We start from the raw sequence: 19,872 nt of genomic DNA on the forward strand, positions 1-19,872 counted from the left end.
AGCCTGTGCTTTGTTATGGCATACAGCCTTTTGTATGCCATACAGTCTTTCAAAGGGAGACATTTTGACATCAGGATAGTGAGGAACAGTATTCAGGTTTGCAGAGACTTACCCATCAATATACTTTGTCCATGAGCAATTCAAGTTGAATGGTGTTGACACATTTTCCTAAAAGGGGCCTTGAAGTTATCTGTTTTTCATAGCAATCTTAGCTCTTATACCCTTTTTGCTCTTCTCCCCATTTTTTAAAGTATCCCATCAGAATTCAGTTCTTTAAGAGTAGTTAATTTATAACCTAGTCAAAAAAAAAAAAAGAAGACAGCTTTCTTGAACAAAAACTTTTCAAGGTAATGAAAATTATTCATTTAAAAGTATTATCTGTCTGTTCACTGAATCTGTATGCTTTAAAAATGCTAATATTCTTACAGGAAATGACAACGTTAGAAAGTACTCACTTAACTTCACTACTTCAAGACCCTAGAAATCAAAAATGACCCCAGAGTTTCCCATATAACTACACTTTCTGGCCCAAATCCACCAGGCAAAGCTCCTGTTTTGGCAACAAAGATACTCCCTGTGTTTGTAGATGATAATTACACCTGAAGCTCTGTGAAAAGAAGTGTCATGAAGACTTAGAGATTGAACTAGAAAACTTCCAAAGGTTCCTTCCATCTCTTCAAGATTCTGCAATTCATATATTGAGTGGGACACAGATATTGAGCCTCTGAGTGGGAGCACTCTTTCTGGATAGCTTCAGATATCAGGTTAGAGTTTCCCTAGAAGGAACTCTATGATGACATGGACTCCTTGCTCAGAGGATCAAGTCAGCTTCTTTACTGGAGGGTAGAGGTATCTGGCATCAAAGCCTCTGTATTCTGCCCATGAGTTGTGGTACAGTGAGTTGACTTACGTTGCTGGTGGTGTACGCTAACCCCATATACAATCCTCTGAGTGCAAAACTGATTGCTGTTGCTCCCAGACACTACCTTACAGACCCTTATAAGACTTCTGGAGAAACTGTGGGGATTGATTCAAGAAGCCACAACTCCCTTCTGGAATATTGACTGCTGAGGGAGTTATAAAAGAACAGAAATTTTCATTTGAAACTCAGGGCTGTATAACTCCAAGTAGATGTCATGTCAGAAAGCTTAAAGGAGTTAGCAGAATTTTGGGGCCTCAGATGGCACCATCTTCGCTTGGCTCCCTAAAAATCCTCCTGGTACCCACAAGACCCCAGCACACCATTTCCTTGTTGCTTTTTTTTGCCAGTTTTCTTTATACTGGTTGTTTTTGCTTTGCTAACAGAAAGAAGGAAAAAGAATTAGTTTATTAAGTGTTTCAAAATCTGTGTAACTTGTGACTTTTAAGTGCTTTATGATTAGTTTAGAATCTTGATAGAGCATATCTCAAAAGTAGATTTGGATAAAACAAGCAATATAAATCACCTATTACCTTGGACAATATAATCGTCTCCTTCTTTACCACCCCATTCCCCCCCCAAAAAAAGTTTTTAAAATGTGATTCTTTAGCATACCAAAAAATGTAGAACCTGATTTTGTGTGGGATTGAGTACTGATGTTTACTACTTCCAGCCCCTTATGAAACCTATGCTCTGTCACAGCATTCAGATGAGAAAAGGAGAGAATACCCTTCTGGTTCTTAACCTACTTTTTGTACAGGGTTTCCTGAAGTGGCCATGACAGCAGTAGTACCATTGTATACTCTGGGACCCTGATTAGCAATAATCACAAGCATTTACATAGCATATGAAGATTTGCAAATCACTTTGTATATGTTATTTGTTCCTCACAACAACTCTTCTGAAAAGGAAGTGCTATTATCCCCATTTTTTTTAAATGAGGAAACTGAGAGGTAATTGACTTGCTCAGGATCATGCAGTTAGCAAATGTCTTAAGGCAGAATTTGAATTGAAGTCTTTCTGATTCCAAGTATAGCATATTATATCCATATGAGGCCAGTCTCAGGCAGTATATACCACTTACGAACTAACATAAATACCATTTAAGGTGGTTGATGAAGAAAGTGAGTATATGGGTAGAATATAAAATTTCTGTTTTTATAAACCATAGTATTAGAATTTGTCTTTGGTTGGTAAGGAAACACTTCTATTTCTGACAGAACCTCCAAGGCAAACTGAAACCTTAGGGCCAGAGATTATTCTGTGAATAGGCTCTTAATTGATAGAGTAGAGTGAACCACTTGGTAGGTCAGAGCTTGAGGGTCTCCATGTTACTACTGTCTTTTGACTGGCCAGAGTATAGGATACAGATCCTTTAGGGCTATTCTCACTCATCTTTTAGTGCCAGATCTTTAGGTAGCCTGCAGCAGTCCAAGAAGACTTAACTGTGTGGGTCATAACTGAGTGCTAGTCACAGCTTACTTTAGTGTATGCTCGTCTGTGAGCGTGTGTGTGTGTGTGTGTGTGTGTGTGTGTGTGTGTGTGTGTGTGTGTGTGTGTGTGTACGTGCACTATGCACCTATTCCAGTGAATACTTTTGTGGATTCATATTAGGATGCTTAACTACATCTGTCTCCTACAAAATGTAACTGACCCTGTTTTACTTTTGAATCTCAGGGCCAAGCTACAAAAGAAGCCGGGAAATAGCAGTGCCCCGCCATGTGATACCATCGTAGTAGCTTACTACTTCTGTGGAGAGCCAATCCCCTACAGGACTCTGGTCAAGGGCCGTGTCGTCACCCTAGGGCAATTCAAAGAGCTCCTAACCAAGAAAGGGAACTACAGGTAAGAACAGAAATGTTCCTGATGTGTAGTGCCTCACACAGGAATGTTAATTTACAACTTGGGAGTTTAGAGATTCACTGGCAGGAGCCTGATTCTTCATTATGATCTCCCTGGGCCTTTGTTTTCAGAACTTTCTTATCTAGGGACTTTGAGGAAGCGATTCTCCTGGCCTCCAAAATGTGTTTGTCATTGATGTGCTACTAGCATACCAAGTGAGTTTGGCACTGCCCAGATTTCCCTCTCAACTCTTTCTGGGTTGCCACATGGATTGTGAGGTAGCTATAAAAGCTTAACCACTAAATGATGGCGTTTTCATTCAGCTTTCCTTCCCCTTTATGCTTTGGGAAGAAGAGGTATAACAAAGCAGATAAAGAGCTTTGAGGGTCTGTATTTTCTTTGTTACTCTTTTAAGAAATAACCCATTCAGTTAAAGAATAAACAATAGAAACAACAAATAATTTTATTAACAATGAGATAGCATATCAAAACCTATGAGATAACATAAGCAGTAATTAGAGGGAAATGTATGTCTCTAAATGCATTTATCAATAAAATGAAGAAAGAACGGGGAAAAAATAAAAAAGAAATAACCCATTCACCTTAAAGTAGCCCCATGGTCTGCCTTCAAAGGGCTTCTAGATCAAGTGAATGACCTTAAGGCATTGTTACTTCCACTAACTTTCAAGGAAGTAATATTCCATAATAATGGAAATAGATTTCTTTTTAGGCTAATCACTTGTCTGTGCTTCATACTTTAGAAGTCATATGTAGATATTATTTCTATTGGCATCAAGCCTTTCTGTCTTAAGCCCCTTTTCATTATATTAAGAGAACAGAAACAAACTGAGAAGAATACCTAAATTAAGGGCAAGACCTCCATTAGATAAAAGTTCTGACATGCAGAAGAGAAGGCCTTGTTTCATCTAGAAAGGGCACCTTGAAAGAGTAGTAGAGAGAGTCAGGGATCTGGACTTAAGTTCTGGTTTACTCACTGACCACAGCTGTGACTTTGGACAGGCCATTTCCCCTCTCTTGGCCTCTTTAGTTCATTCTGTAAAATGAGAATGTTGAACTTAGTGATCCCTTCACTCTAATATTCAGTAATTCAATCCATATGTCCCTGCCCACTTTCACACAATGCCAAGCTGTAATAACATAGCATGTTTTCCAGTCCTCACATGTGAAACTGTTGGAAGAGCCCCATTCCTTGACATGAACTTCCTCCCCACTACGCCCAGCACCAGTTCAGGAATGGTGGAAGCCTGGGTCAAATGAGAATGTGAAACAGGTGGCCCCCACCTCTGCCTACCCTCCAGGCCTCCTCCAGCTCCATAGGCAAACTCTGATGGTGGCTGCATCTCCACACAACCTGCTGATTGCTCCTCCTCGTTGCTGTTCCTGTTTATGTTTTCCACTGTCTCAGGTCTCCCTCAGCATTTCTCCAGGGCTTATGACACAATTTCCAGGTTGAGGAATGAGCCAAAGACCCTTGTTGTAAGGTGCAGGAGCAAAGGCAGAGCAGAGGTTCAAGTGAGATAGCCCTTGTGGCAGGAAGAATGGGCACTTAGCACAGCACCGCCTGCTCAGGAGCTCAGAGTAGTCTCCAGCCTTGGAGAGGGAGGAGGGGGTGAAAGGGGGTCACTAAGGACCCCCTTCCAGAATAGGCAGTTCCAGCCTTCTAGTCCCCCAAAAACCTTGTTCCAGGCACCTCACATTAAATCTCTTTGCAGGGCTTCAACCAGCAATGCTTCCCTTGGCCCATACCAGCTTCTTTGGCAATTTTATCATGGAAACATGTTAGTAAAAGGTCCAGGAAAATCTTCCCCTTTGAGCTCATTTTAAGGGTGTGGCCTGTTGGAGAAAATCAACAGCTGGACAAGAGCCCCGATACTGCGCCCCTCTCCACACCATTCCCCGCCCCCATATACATAGAACACTCTGTTCTCCCACTTAACCCGGAGGTCAAGTCTACAGCTATTGTTTGGGGAGTTAGGGTGGAGGGAAGCAGAACTCTGTTGTTTTCCCATTCATAAACATCTTTGAGTTATTTCCAGCCAGTGGGCTTCCACATGCAGCCAGCCCACAGGGCGGGAACCAGCTCTGGAGGGTCTCCCAGTAAAGGTTACAACCAGTGATTCATTGTTACCAAAGCGGCCCTTCTTGGGAATTACGTTTCAGGAGAGGAAAAGTCTTCTGTCTTGCCAGCCATGTCTGTAGGGCTTAGCTTGGCCTTCCTGGCTAAACTGGCCGCTGTGGGCCATTAGGCAGGAGCAGGACCTTCTCTGTTCAAACCTACGATAAGGGGCATTCCTATCAGCAAAGTTGGGAGAAAGAGTGCTTATCTCATCCCGCTCCCAGCCTCCTGGCAGAAAATTCATAAAGTAGTGCCCAGTCGACATATAACAAGTGCTCAGTTAAATGCTTGTGTAATTGCATCGAGCCATTAGAGACTGAGATAGACACTGATGAGAGTAAAGGAGTTGAGAGTGAACGCCATGAGCTGTTACTGGCATAAGGGTGTTCCAGGACCCGCCGTTACCCCGATGCAGAATCATCCTTGTTCATGTATTCATTTGGAAGGCATTTCTTGAGCATCTCCAGAGTGCAGAGACTCAGGCTGGAGAAGCCAAACATACATTCATGGCACTTGAGAACAGTTACAAGCAGTAGACCTCAAGCAAAGCAGTTCTAGCCTACAGAGAATATGAGACAAAGGAGAACCGAAATGTTAGGGGAGCTTCTTAGAAAAGATGAGTTTTAGGGCAGGTGAGTGACTTGGCAGAGAGAGAGCCAAGCCTGGAGTTAAGAGGACCTGGACTCAAAGCTGACCTCAGAAATGTCTTAGCTGTGTGACCCTGGGCATTGCCTTGCCGTTACCACTCTTCTGTTTTACAACCAATACTTAGTGTTGATTCTAAGACAGAAGGTGAGGGTTATTTAAAAAAAAAAAAAAAAGAAGGAAGGAAGGAAAAGAAAAAATGAGTTTCAAACCTGATCCTGAAGGAAATAATAAATATAGAGTAACATAAAGGAGGGGAAGAAAAGATAACAGGTAGTAAGGAGCGGATTGAGCAGTCAGGAATCTGTGAGAAGCTCATGTTCTAGCAACAGTAAAAAAACTTGAGCAGAGACTTTGCAGGATAGAAGAGGCTGAGAGCTGGGCATGAGTCTTAGCTGAGGGGTCTCTTTAGTCATTGGGTGGGCACAGATTTAGTGACTAGGAATCCTTGTGGCTCTCTTCCTCAGTCCTTGCTGATATCTCCCTCCGTAGATGTAGCTCAGATTCTTTGCAGTCAGTGTTAATGCTCGGGAAGCATCATACTGAACTTACAGATAGCACTTTCCTTAGGAGGCGGTATGGTGTTAGAGGACGGAGCACTTGACTTAAAATGTAGGAAGACCTGGGTCCATGTATTCATACCTCAAACACTCACTATCTCTGTAACTGGATAACTCACTTAATTGCTCTCAGCCTCAGTCTCCTCATTTGTAAAATGGGGATAATAGCACTTGCCTCTCAGGGTGCTTGTGAGTATTAGATGAGTTAATCTATATGGAAAACATCGTTGATCAGGGAGATCAAAACAAGGGTCTAATTGTGACTTCTGATAATATTCCAGTTCCCTTTCTCACCAACTCTCATCACCCAATTTCCTTCTATCTTGCAGATATTACTTCAAGAAAGTAAGTGATGAATTTGACTGTGGGGTAGTATTTGAGGAAGTTCGAGAAGATGATGCCATCTTGCCCATTTTTGAAGAGAAGATAATTGGGAAAGTGGAGAAAGTTGATTAATCCTCTAGTCTCCCTGTCTCCCACATCGGGCACCACTGCTGAGGAATTCGGAAACAGAGCGCAGTGCCAAGATTGGCAGCATCCTGCTCAGCTCTCTATCCCAAAGGGCATCATACAGGCCCCTTAGGGTTGGAGCCTCCTGTGGACCCTCCCCAGTCAGCATTGTCCACAAGGGGTTGAAGATTCCTCTTTGAGAACCTGCCTACATGCAAATTATTCTATGTAATGTAGTGTTGTACAGTTGTACTAGAAAGTATATGACCTTGTTTACTAAAGCTCATATTTTTGATATATTGTAATAAAGGAAGATATTTCCAGTGTCACAGTGCTCTTATGTAAATGTCAGACATATAGGTACTTTGGAAATCTCCAAATGTGTACAGCCATTAGATCTGTCCCATCTGGATGCCCTTCCCTTTACCTGCAAACCCCCGACCCCCATCTCTTCCATCTGGGTGATTTTATTTCATTCTCTCATATTCTCTTTATGTACGCTTCCAGGCAACGGGGGTCAGTCTTTGAAAACTTACCAGTACAGATGAGGAGGAGGAAAGAAACCCTACCCTTGAGTGAAACCCCCCAGAGCAATATCCTTCAAGACCCCTCTACCTACACACACTCTTCTTGGGAGTCTAGCCAAGGCAACCTTGCCTCCTCCTGTGGGAACAAGCCATTGGTCATTTATTATTTAACGTTCTCGCTAACATAATTTGACTCAACCCTCCAGGGAAGAAACTTGCCCAGATCAAAGAGGTGAGAGCTATATAGCAATATGCTTTGGGGGCTGAATTGCTGTCAAACAGCAGATTCCCCATAGCAGAAGTGTCAGACGCCGGGCCTGAGGGTCACCTGCAGCCCACTACACCCCCTCCCAGGTGCTGAACCACATTAAGATGTAATTGAGAAATATTTAACAAAATAAGTGAAAACTAAGCAAGTCGTAGATAATGTTACATTTTAAAACTAAGTCGAGAGGTGGCCCACAGGGATCCTCGTGTACAGATTAGTGAGTGGCCTCTGTTTCTTTTGAGTTTGATACCACTGCCCTAGAGCATCCCTGATTGATCTTGGCACTGAGAGAGATCAGGCCTCTCTCTCCCCACACTCCCACCCTCTCCCCATCACTTAAGGCCTGTCTTCAGAGGGGAACTTGCCCTCACTGCTGCTAACTACATAAGATGTCCTCTGTGGTTTCCCAACTGTCCTTCTGTGGTCTGTCTGAGGAAACTCTGGGTTCCTCCGCTTCCATCTCAATCAGATCAGGACAGGATGTTGATGGGTCCTCTAGCCTGGGCCCACTGGAAAGGCGAGGGATTGGCCTCCTCTCCGGCCTCTCTTCTTACCTGTGGCTCCACTCCCGCCCGCATCTCCCTAAGTGGGACCCCAGCCCGACGCAGGTACGGCAGAGCCCTGGGAAGGAGGGCAGGGGCCTCTAATACTGTATATGTCACCGAGTGCCTTGAAATGCAGTCTTGTCATTTGCCTGCCACTGTGTGAACCCCAGCAAATGAGAACTTGTCTTCATCCAGGGAACTAACTGCATTAGACTCTTCTCTCTTTTTAAAGTTCTAATTGTATCCTCTGTCCAGTGAGATGTTTTCTTGTGGCCCGACCATAGCCCTTTTTCATTTCCCTGTTTCTAAAGGGTCTCATTGTAAATATGTACATTTTCTAAGGCCAGGGCAAGTGAGTAGCTGCCCCAGACCATTTTTCATGCTCTGACTTGTACAATTATCTTTTCAAAGGTACTTGGATAATAATGAAATTAAATAAAATTTTAAAAAACACAAATGTCTGCTGTTTTTACTGTGGTTTAGAAGGAACTGGAAACGACTGAGACAGGATTAAGAACCTGAAGAAGTCTATTCAAATGGTTTCCCTAGAGAGGATGCCTTGTCTCTTCCCTCTGGTAGCTGGCCTGAAGACGTCAGATGAAGAAGCCCTTCCTACCTGGTTCAGACAGACCCTGGCATTTTCCAGCACCATGCCAGATGCCAGACTACAGCTACCCCTTGTAAATGTGAATGTTTGGGGAAATAGAAACAGTAACCAAAGACTGTTTTGGGCCAGTCCCTCCTAAGAGTAGAAGATCAGTGGGCCACATGGCCCTCTGTACCCCAGAGCCATCAACCCGTGGCTCTCCCCATCCCACCCACCCCCTAGGTATAACCTAGCCACTACACAGTATCATAACTGTCTCCCAATCCACCCATTGGCCCTCTGCACCCCACAAGTGGTCTCTAAATGGAGGTGGAAAGAGGAGCTGGTCAAAGAAATTGGAATCCTGGGTTTTCAGATCTTTTTATTTAGAGAAGAAGAGTTGAAAATGGTAGTAAGACTACAGCAGAGATTCTTTATCCCTGTCTGACCTTGCCTCATGAAACAGCAGTAAAAACTAGAATATTAAGATGATTTCAGAGCAAGGGACTTGTCAAGCCAGGTATATAGTATGCTTGCTTCTGTAACAAAACAAAAAAAGGAAGTCATATAAATGATCCCGTCAGAACCTCAGCTAATCCTTCAGTTTTCTTCCAGTACAGACAGAAAATCCACCAACTTGTCCATCAGGGGAAAAGTTGTGTCTGTTAAACCATCAGAGACGTAGGTGTCACACTGTTTCCTTGTGGGTTTTTTGGAGTGTTAGAGAAATTTTTTATTTCTCTCCCACTTTAGCCAGAAGGGAAGGGTCTCCAGATCATATGGTGGAAATAATCCTAGAGTCTTGAAAGCCTATGCCAATGAAATAAAACTGACAAACACTACCACTGGCAAAAGGCTTAAGTATAGGTTTAGCCATCACTGTGTCCTAGTCCTGCCTTGTTAAATTTGGAGACGCTCATTAACAGGGTTGATGATTATTAGGCAGAATAATTTGTAATCCTATGTCTTAGTAAATCAATTTTAGAGTTTCCTGAGGCTAAGGTTAAGTGACTTGTTCAGGGCTACCCAGCTAATGTCAGAGGCAGAGAGAAACTTTCCATTTAGCCAGGCTACCTCATGGAGGGGGTGGGGGGTGAAGAAAGAGGAGGCAGCTAGATAGAGCAGCGGATAAAGTGCCAGCCCTGAAGTCAGGAAGACTCCTCTTCATGAATTCAAATCCAACCACAAACACTTATTAACTCTGTGTCCCTGAGCAAGTCATTTCACCCTGTTTGCCTCAGTTCCTCATGTATAAAATTAACTGGAGAAGGAAGTCGTATAAAGTGGTCAATCAGAGCCTCAGCTAATCCTCCAGTTTCCTTCCAGTACAGACAGAAAATCCACCAGCTTGTCCATCAGGAAGATCCTCCATCAAGGGAAAAGTTGTGTCTGTTAAACCATCAGAAACCTAGGTGTCACACTGTTTCATTGTGGGTTTTTTGGAGTGTTGGAGAAAATTTTGATTTCTCTCCCACTTTAGCCAGAAGGGAAGGGACTCCGGATCATACGGCAGAAGGGTTGGTTACAACAAAAAATGGCTGAACGTGAAGAATCTTACTGATGTAGAGACTAGAGTACTCATGCTTAAATCTTTGAAGTACTGTATTACTTGCATACCAAAAGTGCCTAACATTTCAGTCATTACAGAATTCTCCCCTCTACAGCACTATTACAATCCTCTGGCCAGACGGTCTTGTTTACTGTTAGGAAATCCTTTTCCTATCAACTTCTGCCTTGCCTCCACTCCTTATAACAATCCTTCATTTCCTCCAAAATTCAGTTCAAATGTCACCTCTAGTGAAGCCTTCGCTGATCCCCTCTGCCACCTCCAGTGCCCTCTCTCTCAAAACTACTTGATATTCGTATTTCTACAGGAATGTGTTGTCTCTTCAGTTAGCATACAAACGCCTTGATGGCAGGGGACCACCATTATCCCAATCAATCCGCACCCCTAGATCTCTTCCTTCCCCTCTGCCATCTCCCCACGCTCCAGGTATCCAGAACAATCTTGGGCTCAAAAACCTTTATTATGGAAGTCCCAATGGCATCAGATGAGCTTGGTGTCATCTGTGTCCCTCCACTCCTGTTATTCCCATCTCTGATCCCCCAAGAGCCCTACCCATGGAGAAATGGAGAAGAGAGCAGGAGTGGAGAGCGGCTCTTAGGGCCTGACAGAGGGAGGAGCAGCTTTGTCAGAATGAAGTCAAGGGCCAGGGTGATTTAATTTTAAAAAATCTAAAAATTAAATTCTTCTCGACCTCTGGGAGATGGACAAGGCCAGCTACAGTTCATCTTTGTGGTCTTTGCTGTCATTGGTTCCGGCCTCCTGGTGAGAAAAAAGTCAGTTAGTCATTTAATAATTTACTAAGCACCTAATATGTGCTAGGCCCTGTTCTAAGCACTGGGGATTAAATGGGCCCAAAGAACAGGCTCTGCTCTCAAAGAGCTCACAGTCTAATGAAGGAAACAACATTCAAACAGCTATGTAAAAGGAAGATTTATATGGGATAAATATATAATGGTCTAGGATGCAATTAGGTGGCTCAGTGGATTGAAAGCCAGATCCAGAGATGGGAGGTCCTGAATTCAAATCTAGCCTCAGCCACTTCCTAGCTTTCTGACCCTGGGCAAGTCACCATTGCCTAGCCCTTAGTGCTCTTCTCCCTTGGTATCAATACGCAACATTGATTCTAAGATGGAAGTTAAGGGTTTAATATGTAGATATAAATATATACATATATGTCTATAAAGTAGACATAGAATATACATAAAGAATAATAAAATATGTAGACTATAAAGAATAATATAGGATAAAAGAAGATAGATGCAGAAAGAGATAGAAAAAGATGGATGGATGGATGAATGGATGGATGGAAGAATAGATGGATGGATGGATGGACAGATAGATACTGGGGAAGTTTCCTTATAGAATGTGGGAATTCTGAATAAGACTGGAAGTGACCTTGAAGATTATGTAATCCAACCCCCCTTCCCAGTTCTATAGATGAAGAAATTGAGAACCAAAGATGGGAAAAGGCTTAGCCAAGGTCACAGGTAGTAAATTGCAGAGCTGGGAATCACGCCCAAATATTTGGACTCAAAATCCAGTGTTTTTTTCGTTAGGATGCAGTATCCAAGGTCTTATTCCTAAGGTTCCCCCCCCCCTTTTGGGATCCCCACCACCACCAAAGCATAGAATGAATCTGTAAGGATCTTAGAAATCATCTAGTTCAGCCCCATTTGAGGGCCAAATGAGAAGGAAATGACTTGACTGAGATCATACACTTCTTTGCCCCAGATACCTTGGGAATAGGAAAGAAGGGGGAAAGGAGGAGGATACTGGGAGAGACCACCCACCGGAAGGGGGACCTCAGGTTCCTTTGGCTCTGGTTCTGGCAGGACACCGTCATTGTCTAAGAATTTGGAGAAGGTCTCTAAGTCCCTGGAACTTTTATACTCGATCACCTGCCAAGGAGAAGAATAAGTTGGATGTCTGAGGAGACCCCCTGAGCTCACTCCCTCTCCACTCACAGCAGAAGAGCCTGCCTTCCACCCTGAGGAGTGGAGGGAGCAGAGACTCCAAGAGACTTGCCCAGGTTGCCTGTCCTTACCACCTCTGCCACCATCCCAGGGCCCCAATTTGATTGTGTTCCAAGTAAAAGAACCCTAGTTCTGGCTCTAGAAATACAGGCTCTAGACAACCCTTTCCTGATCATTCAGTATTTTAAGGTTTCCAAAGTACTTTCCTGGGGCGTGCTGTCGGCAGGGCACTCCCAGTGGAGCAGGATGCGTGCCGGTGTCCAACCCTTGGAGCCGTGTGTGCGCCATCACTGCCCTCCCCCTGTTCACGTACTTATCATGCTCAGACTTGTAAAGTGGCTTGCCAGGTTCGTATATCAAGCCCAGATCTCAGGTACTTTCCACCTGCCAGAGGCCCTGAAGGGAGCTGCTAGATACTTTAGCTCCTCTGGGCTCTTCTCAACAGAATCAGGATGGGGTGGTTGATAGGAGGAAAGATTGGCTTTTCTTTAACTTCGTCAGCCCTAGCTTAATCAAACCAAGCATTTATAAAGCACCTATCATGCGCCAGGAAACAGCAGTACATCAACCCCTGGCTCTCCCTAGAGCCTCACCTTACGGCCTTGTCCTGCTGGGAAATATTTCAGGGTGGGGAAGCCCCGGATGGCAAAGGCCTCCAGCTCATTGGCTGTGGAGTCAAGTTCAGCAATGATGATGTCCTCACGGTCTTTATACTTCTCTGCTAGGTCCTCCCAGGTCTGGGCCATCTCCTTACAGTGTGTACACCATGGCGCATCTGAGGCAGGACAGGTGGACAAGAGCAGAGAGGCCTTCCACCCAAGCCACTGCCCCTCATGAATCTGATGCCCATACCCCTGACGGAGGGCCCTATTACCCAGAGCCCTGGGGAAGTCATACTATTGAGGTCTCCGAGGCCAGGAAATGAAGCTGCTAGAGTACCTAAGAGCCCCTGGCCTCCCCCATCCCTCGGGGATACTCACAGAACTTCACAAACACGTTCTTTGACTCATCAAAGGCTACCTGTTCAAAGTTCTTCCCTACAAGAACCTTGACAGGCTTCTGGTCCCAGTCTGCTGGGATCTCCTGACTCCGGAGATGAGGCTGTTGGGAAGAGACAGGAAAGCAACTCTGTATGCACTGGGTGAGGAAAAAGGTGTCTGGACTGGCCTGACCCTGCCTCTACCTTCCTGCAGACAGAAACAGAGTCATAGGGAATAAGAACCCACCTAGTGCTTATATTTACTGCCAAGGGTATCGTAGGGGGGCATCTGGGCCCGTAGAAGCTATGAACTGGTGGCCCCGGGATTAGGGCCACTCTGAGCTCTACGCAGCCCAGTCATCCTCCTAATGACAGCTCTTGAGATGGGGGCACGTTAGGCTCCCATTTCTGAGACAGGAACTCACATAGGCTGAGCACTAGAGCAGGGTCCCAGGGTCCATCCTCCACAAATTTTTCTCAGAAATTCAAGGAAGGACAATGGAAAACCTGAGGGATGAGGAGGGGTCTGACCTTGACTTTGCCACTAAGGACGTCTTGGCAAAAGGTGGAGATGGAGGCAGCTGTGATCTCCCCTCCAAGGTTGGGCAAGTACTTCTTGGTGGTCTCAACATTGATAAGGCGAAGCGTTGGGGCATCTGTGGCATTCATGCCAAAGTACTGCAGAACATGATCATTCTCTCCAGCCACATCCACCACTACGAACAAGATCTGGGAGACAGACCAGACCAAGCCTGAGAACTGGGAAAGACCAGCCCTGTCAGCCCAGGAACAATGGGTCCCTTCCTCCCTTACATACTTCTCCCCGGAAGGCGGGGGCAGCCTCCTGGAAACCTTTCAGAAGCTCCCGGTGTGGGCTAAGTGTCTGGTTGATGAAGAGCAGAAGATGGTTGAGGATCCTGGCCTCAAAGATCTTGGAGGATGTCTTTAAGGGAGAAGAGAGATTGGTCAGGAGCCATAATCCATGGCCCAACGGTCCCCACCAGCATCCTTCCCTGATGCCATCTTCAGTTTCTCTTTCACCAATGTTTCCTCTCCCAGTATCTGTCCCCATATCTCTATCTCACTCACAGTCTCACCCTACAGAATCTTAATTGTCTCCCACATAATATTTATTATTTGTAAACATTTTGTTTCCAACCCCTTCCCCACAGCTCTATTATAATTTAAGCTCCTTGAGATCAGGGATTGCTTTGGTTTTGTCTTTGTATCCCATGCTCCTAGCCCAATGTCTGCTACATAATAAATACTTAAAACTTGCTTATCGTTGGTTTAGGAGGATTCTCTTAGTGGTTTCAGCTTTTGCTGCCATCTTGGGTCTGCCTCCTCCTTAGCCCTTAATATGTGCTTATCGAATGAAGGAATGAATGAAAGAATGGATGGATGGATGGATGGATGGATGGATGGATGGATGGATACCCTTCTTTCACCCAGATGGTTTGGGCATAAGGGATTGGGTTGATAGAATTACTTCCCTCCAACTAACCCTGCCCTCAGGTCTTGTGACAAGAAGAGTTGGGGCATTACCTGACTGTTAAATTCTGTGACCAAGTGCATGCTATGTATGACGAGGAAATGGGAGAGATCTGCTTGGTCCAATCCTAGCTCCTCATCCACTGGAAAATCTGCACGTCCCTCATCAAACTGAAACAGCCAGACCGGGGCCAGAAAGGAACAGGGAAGAGACAGAGACCAGGACCAGGATGGCCCAAGATCAGAGGGTGAGTTTCAGCCTCCAATTTCCCAATGGCGTGTGAGGTCTCTTCCCTAACCTGTCCTCCCCCATTGCCTTTCCTTCCTTTTCTACCTTCTTGAAGAGGACCACAGTGTCCCTGCTCAGGTCATATTTCTGGAAGAGCTCTGGTCGGTCAGTGAGGCCAAAGGTCAAATCAACGGCATCCTCTGCAATGGCCAAAAACCCAGCCACATCTTCATCCTGGAGGTCCTGTATCCATGCTTAAATGTGAATCCAGGTGCAAACTGACCCTCTCCCTGACACCTCCCATACACCTCAATTATGCCAAAGTTCATAGAATGTAGAATTAGAAGGAACCATAAACTATAAAATGTCAGAGTTGGTAGGGACCTTGGAAATGATCAAATCCAAATTTCTTCATTTTACAGATAAAAATTAAGTCCCCAGGATGGAGGGTGGGAATGAGGAAGAGGGTGATTGTGGGACCCATAGTCAATCTCCAAACTTGCTTTTTTTTTTTTTTTTTAACTCTTACCTTCTGTCTTAGTAACAGTTCTAAGAAGAGCAACAAGGGCTAGACAACTGGGATTAAGTGACTTGCCCAGGGTCACACAGCAAGAAAGTATCTGAGATCCTTTTTAAACCCAGGTCCTTCCAACTCCAGCCCTGGCACTCTATCCACTGTGCTACCGAGCTGCCCCCAAACTCACCTTGAAGAACCCAATGATGACAATGTCTTGGGAATCAATGAGTTGTGCAGCTTCGGCCTCAGTCTCCAGGCGAGTGGCACTGGGACCTAAACGTCGCTTTAGCCAACGAACAATGCCCTCAGCCTCCCGTGGGCCTGTGATGCAACCCCAAATTGCCAAATTCAGAATTAGACGAGACGATAGGATTAGCTAATCCAACACATTCCTGAATTAGAAGGCTCTGTACAACATACCTAGTAAATCATCCTCCAAACTTTGTTCGAAGACCTCAAGTGAAGGAGTCCCCCTACCTCCCCCATGGGCCATTCCACTTTGGGGTAGGTGTGATGATTAGGCAATTCTTCCTAATATCAAGCCAAAATTTGCCTTTCTACAATTCCTTCCCAACTCCCCTGCCTCTGCCCTGCAGACTAATCCCTCTGCCACATGAGCTCCCTTCAAATATTCGAAGACATCTGCCATGCCAGTTCCCCTCATCTCCTGTGAGTAGCCTTTTCTTCTCCGGGCTAAATATTCCTATTTCCTCCAACTGACTCTCATATGGCATGACCTCAAGGCCTTTCCCCAACCCAATCCTTCTCCTCTGGCCTCTCTCTAGGTTCCCGGTGTCCTTCCTAAAATGTGCCCAGGACGATGCGATCTGACCAGGGTAAAGGACAGTAGACAGCCCTCCTTAGGGCAGGATGCTCTATTTCTTGGAATTTAGACTAATATTGCCTTTTCAGATGCCTTTTATTTTATTTTATTTTATTTTACTTTTTAGAATCAGATGCCGTTTAGGTACCAGGCTCAGGTGCCTTTTTAGGCTACCATATTATATTATGGTCTCTTATAGAGTTCATGGTACACCGAAATCCCAAATTTCCCTCCTCTCTCACCTTATACTCATGAAATTGATTTCTTGAACCCGAGCATAAGATGCTATATATTTATCCATATTAGATTTCATCCCAATGTCCTTGCCCATCAAAAACCATTCCTCTCAGCTTTATGTCATCTGCAAATTTAATCAGCATGCCATCTTCAGCCTTATTTCTTGTGCACATTTTGATCCCTTTTGTCTTTATCATCAATGCTTTTATCAATATCATTTATTTTAAAAAATAAATAGTATTTAAAAATTTAAATTTTTTTTAATTTAAAAATAGAGGTGTAGCTGGGTGGCTCAGTGGATTGAGAGCCAGCCCTCTAGAGGAGAGGTCTTAGGTTCAAATCTGGCCTCAGATACTTTCTAGCTGTGTGACCCTGGGCAAGTCACTTAACCCCCATTGCCTAGCCCTTACCGCTCTTCTGCTTTAAACTAATACACAGTATTGATTCTAAGACAGAAGATGAAGGGATTTTTTAAAAATTTAAATGGTATTAAAAATAAATAAATAATATAGATCCAAAGAGAGATCCCAAGGGCACTCCACTAGAGTGATTTTGAGCTTTGACTTTTGAGACCAGATCTTCAATCAGTGCGGGAGCGATCTGATTATACAATTTTCCAGACTACCCAGCTGTCTCATCTTCAGGAATAATAGCACAGAAAACTTAATCAGATTCTACCTTCTCCCCTTAGGGGTCAGGGCCCCAGCTTCCCCTCAGCTCTTGGAGGGGCAGCAGAATGAGAAGAAGCCTAAGCTCCCTGCCTTCCCTCTCCTTCCCCCACTGCCACCTGGGACTGTCTCACTTCTGGTAAGGGTTCAGGTTACCAGGCAAGGCAAGAATCAACAGGGCCAGAATGAGTCAGGATTCCTGGTTTTTCTGGCTCCCATATGGACTTTTTGGGGGTTTGGGGTAAGTCACTGAATGTTACAAGCCGACTTAGAGAGGAGATCAGGAATAGAACTCACACCTTCTGACTCACACTTGGGGCCCCTCTTCCTACCCCATTCTGGCTGGATCTTGATTCAACAGCTCGATGCCCCCATTTGAGAAACTTTTCTTGCCCCCACCAAGGTCCCGCCATGCCACCATAGGTGCCGTGCCCACCTGTAAACTCCACAGGTTGGGATCTGTTCCCATCTTTGAAGAACTTGAGGGCAGGGTATCCCGTCACACCAAACTCTTCCGCCAGCTCCTTCTCCGCTGGGCCATCCACCTTGGCCAGCTTCAGTTCTGAGGATTCATTCTTCAACAGGGATGCTGCCTTGGCATACTCGGGGGCCAGAGCCCTGCAGTGCCCACACCAGGGGGCATCTGGGTAGTGGGCGAAGAGCTCAGTGAATGGAACCCCACTTCCTAGTCCCCCCTTTTCCTTCCTCCACTATTTTTCTCTTGTCTCTCACTCAGAAACGTTCACCGGCACCTTTGTCTTTAGAGGGGGTCATTCAGCCCAGCTACCAAATGCCTTTAGGCAGGTCAACAACACTGACTTGTGCGTTTGTGGCCAGCAATCTTCTCTTGGGAGTCTGCCTCGGGGTCCTATCCTTCTCTGGGGCTCGCCATCTTTTGTGAGCGTAGCTAAAGTGTCTTGCTGTAATCTGACTAATTAGCTCATGGAAACCAGAGTTAGGAGGGATGTTAGTGGAACCCTGGTCCAAATCCTGCCTTTTACAGATGAGAAAACGTGCCCGAGGAGAGAGAGTAGTCACTTGTTCTAGACCACCCATGCAAGTAAGTAGCTGATCCAGGCTTTGAACCTGGGACCTTTCCAAACCCCCCAGCCATCTCCTCTACAAACTGAAGGGTCGCCAGAGGGAAAAGGAGCATGATGGATTGTGGGTGGGTGTGGTGGGTTGGGGTGTTGGACCTTCACCTGAATGGCTCTTTCTCTTCCTATTCCTGCTGGATTCCCCGAGAGCTTCCTGGGGACTATCCCAGGGGACCGTGCTCTGGGATTCCTCAGAATTGTGTTCCCTGGACTCCCTCTCCCATGCCAGGCTCCTTTTGTGGGAAAGGGTCTCTTGCTGGAACACAATGGGAGGCCTGTGGAACTTGGGAGACTGAGGTCCAACATCAATTTCCAGCCGGCTTAGTGCCATTGAATCACGCAGGTGTGTGTGTCATCTGCCTAAACGTCAGAGGGTCTGAGCCCTCTCCTTGTCTGTGCCTCTGGGAGCTCACATTTTCTGTGCTATACTTGCTCAATGTTTCTCCATTCATTTTCTGGGTTTCCCAGCCTCATCTTCAAAGGAAATAACTAAGGAGCCCTTTGGAGTGGACAGTCTTGAGACAGATCCAAACTTGCCAGGGGGAAGGGTGTCCCCTTTGTGTTGGGGGAACAAAAGAAGAAGAGGAGGAAGATGGAGTTGTCTCCCAGCCCTTTAATGGTTAACTCTGCAGTGGGAAAAGGTCCAGCTGGGCCCAGCAGCTCCAGGGGGAGGGATCCCCTCCCAGCTGCTCCCCAGAGCAGAAATGACACGGGGCAGAGAGGTCAAAGAGCCCCAGAATGAGTGTCTGAGAAGGAGACAGCCATTAGAGTCCAAAGGATTCCTTTTCCAGAGAAGGAAAGAGAAATCCAGGGTGGGGAGTGGGGGGTGGGGTCAGTGTGCTTTATTCGAGGTTCCTCAGGAATTCAGTAGCAGGGTGAGGATGTGAGTTTAGAGCTGAAAAATCCCAGCATCTCATAATTGAATTGATCTCAGATCCCGGGCAAACCCTCCCAGGAGAGGAAGCCTCTCTGTGGCAGACTCCTGCCTCTGCCCCAACTCCTCTCCTCTACCCCTCTGCCCTGGGTGAGACCCCACCCCCAGGAACTGCCAAATGAGACCCCCCCAAACCCCTGCACTGGAGGAGACCCCCAACTCCCTACACTGGACCCAAGAGACCCTCAATCCCCTACACTGCTGATTGAGATCCCCCATCTCTGCACTAGAGGAAACTCCCAATCCCTTTGAACTGCTAAGTGAGACCCCCAAACCCCTGAACTAGAAGAGACCCCCAACTCCCTACGCTGGACCCAGGAGACCCCCAATCCCCTTGAACTTCTAAATAAGACTCCCAACCTCCTGCACTGGAGGAGACCCTCAACTCCCTACACTGGATCCAAGAGAACCCCAATTCCCTACACTACTGATTGAGACCCCCATCTCCTTGCCCTGGAGGAGATCTTGCCTCTTGCCCTCAGCCTAAAGCTCCACCCTTCCCAAGGCTTCCTTGGATCTGCCCTCTCTCCCTGGACCTCAACTCCCCATTTGCCTCCCCCAAACTCAGTCAGGAGTAGGGGGAGGGAATCTCTTGGGGGGCAGCCCTTCCCCCCATTCCCTGCACTCACAGAACTCTACCAGCAGGTAGCGGTGTTCTTGGAGAGCCCGAGCAAAGTTGTGTTGGGTGAGGACCAAGATGTTGTCCTCCTCCAGAAGTTCATCAGAGGGGGGTCCCGGAGTGGCCTCTTCTGGAGCCTCCCCCCCCTCCTCCCCATTCAGGGCCCAGGCCCACACCGTAAGCAGAAAGAACAGGAGTGAGTAAAGTCTCATTGCTGGAAGCAAATGGCAGCTGGTGTCTGTGCCCTGGGAAGGGGGGT

At 45.9% G+C, this 19,872-nt stretch overlaps 2 protein-coding genes across 3 annotated transcripts in view; one reads left to right on the plus strand and one right to left on the minus strand.

Annotated features, from left to right (window-relative positions):
- The window catches only part of AXIN1 (axin 1), a 176,438-nt gene extending 168,092 nt beyond the window's left edge, over window positions 1-8,346 (plus strand). For both annotated transcript variants that reach the window (XM_044657625.1, XM_044657620.1), the window contains 2 exons: window positions 2,597-2,764; window positions 6,433-8,346. In XM_044657625.1, coding sequence (XP_044513560.1) covers window positions 2,597-2,764; window positions 6,433-6,559 — 295 coding nt within the window. In that variant the 3' untranslated portion in view covers window positions 6,560-8,346. The remainder of the gene's footprint in view (window positions 1-2,596; window positions 2,765-6,432) is intronic.
- Window positions 8,347-10,629: 2,283 nt separating this feature from the next.
- On the minus strand, window positions 10,630-19,825 carry PDIA2 (protein disulfide isomerase family A member 2). The gene is made up of 11 exons (XM_044657143.1): window positions 19,624-19,825; window positions 17,400-17,606; window positions 15,423-15,556; window positions 14,824-14,961; window positions 14,544-14,660; window positions 13,816-13,941; window positions 13,530-13,727; window positions 13,000-13,120; window positions 12,613-12,794; window positions 11,837-11,944; window positions 10,630-10,805 (listed from the first exon to the last, which is right to left on the minus strand). The coding sequence occupies exons 1-11, from the start codon at window positions 19,823-19,825 to the stop codon at window positions 10,761-10,763; spliced, it is 1,578 nt and encodes a 525-aa protein (XP_044513078.1). The 3' UTR covers window positions 10,630-10,760.
- Window positions 19,826-19,872: the final 47 nt, after the last annotated feature.

The sequence above is a fragment of the Gracilinanus agilis genome, chromosome 1 (assembly GCF_016433145.1).
Source record: "Gracilinanus agilis isolate LMUSP501 chromosome 1, AgileGrace, whole genome shotgun sequence".
In the NCBI taxonomy this organism is placed as follows: Eukaryota; Metazoa; Chordata; class Mammalia; order Didelphimorphia; family Didelphidae; genus Gracilinanus; species Gracilinanus agilis.